We start from the raw sequence: 419 nt of genomic DNA on the forward strand, positions 1-419 counted from the left end.
GGTCCGGAGCCTGAAGCGTCCCCAGGGGAGCCGCTGCCCGACAGGAACTGGAGCACCTGCCGACGCTGCGACTGAAGGACGTGGTAGAAGGTCGGATTCTCCAGCCTCGTCTGCACCTGTGGAAGGAGGGTCGCGGATCAGCTGCGAGCACTGGCTGTTGACATCGAAATCGCTTACGATGTTGGAATTATAATGTTGTAAATTAGGTCTTTTTATGTGTTGGATTTGCGAAGAAAAATACAGTGATCATCATATATGAAAGGGTATCATTAACCAATAATACTTTTTATTTCTCGTTACAAAATAAGTAGAACTTTAACAGATCTCTTAGGAGAAAAAAAAATAAAAAGGGAGACCACCAAAATTTATTTTGATTGGCTCTGACGGGTGACAAAGCACTTAAAGGAGTCGTGTTGGAA

The 419-nt window shown here is 44.6% G+C and overlaps 1 protein-coding gene across 1 annotated transcript in view; it reads right to left on the reverse strand.

The window, feature by feature from the left end:
* The window catches only part of LOC119586192 (transcription factor EB-like), a gene marked incomplete at its 5' end in the record, with an annotated part of 127,344 nt that overhangs the window by 105,528 nt on the left and 21,397 nt on the right, over window positions 1-419 (reverse strand). Inside the window, 1 exon segment of the mRNA XM_037934894.1 lies at window positions 1-116. Within this exon segment, the coding sequence (XP_037790822.1) occupies window positions 1-116 (116 nt within the window).

The sequence above is a fragment of the Penaeus monodon genome, chromosome 21 (assembly GCF_015228065.2).
Source record: "Penaeus monodon isolate SGIC_2016 chromosome 21, NSTDA_Pmon_1, whole genome shotgun sequence".
Lineage (NCBI taxonomy): Eukaryota > Metazoa > Arthropoda > Malacostraca > Decapoda > Penaeidae > Penaeus > Penaeus monodon.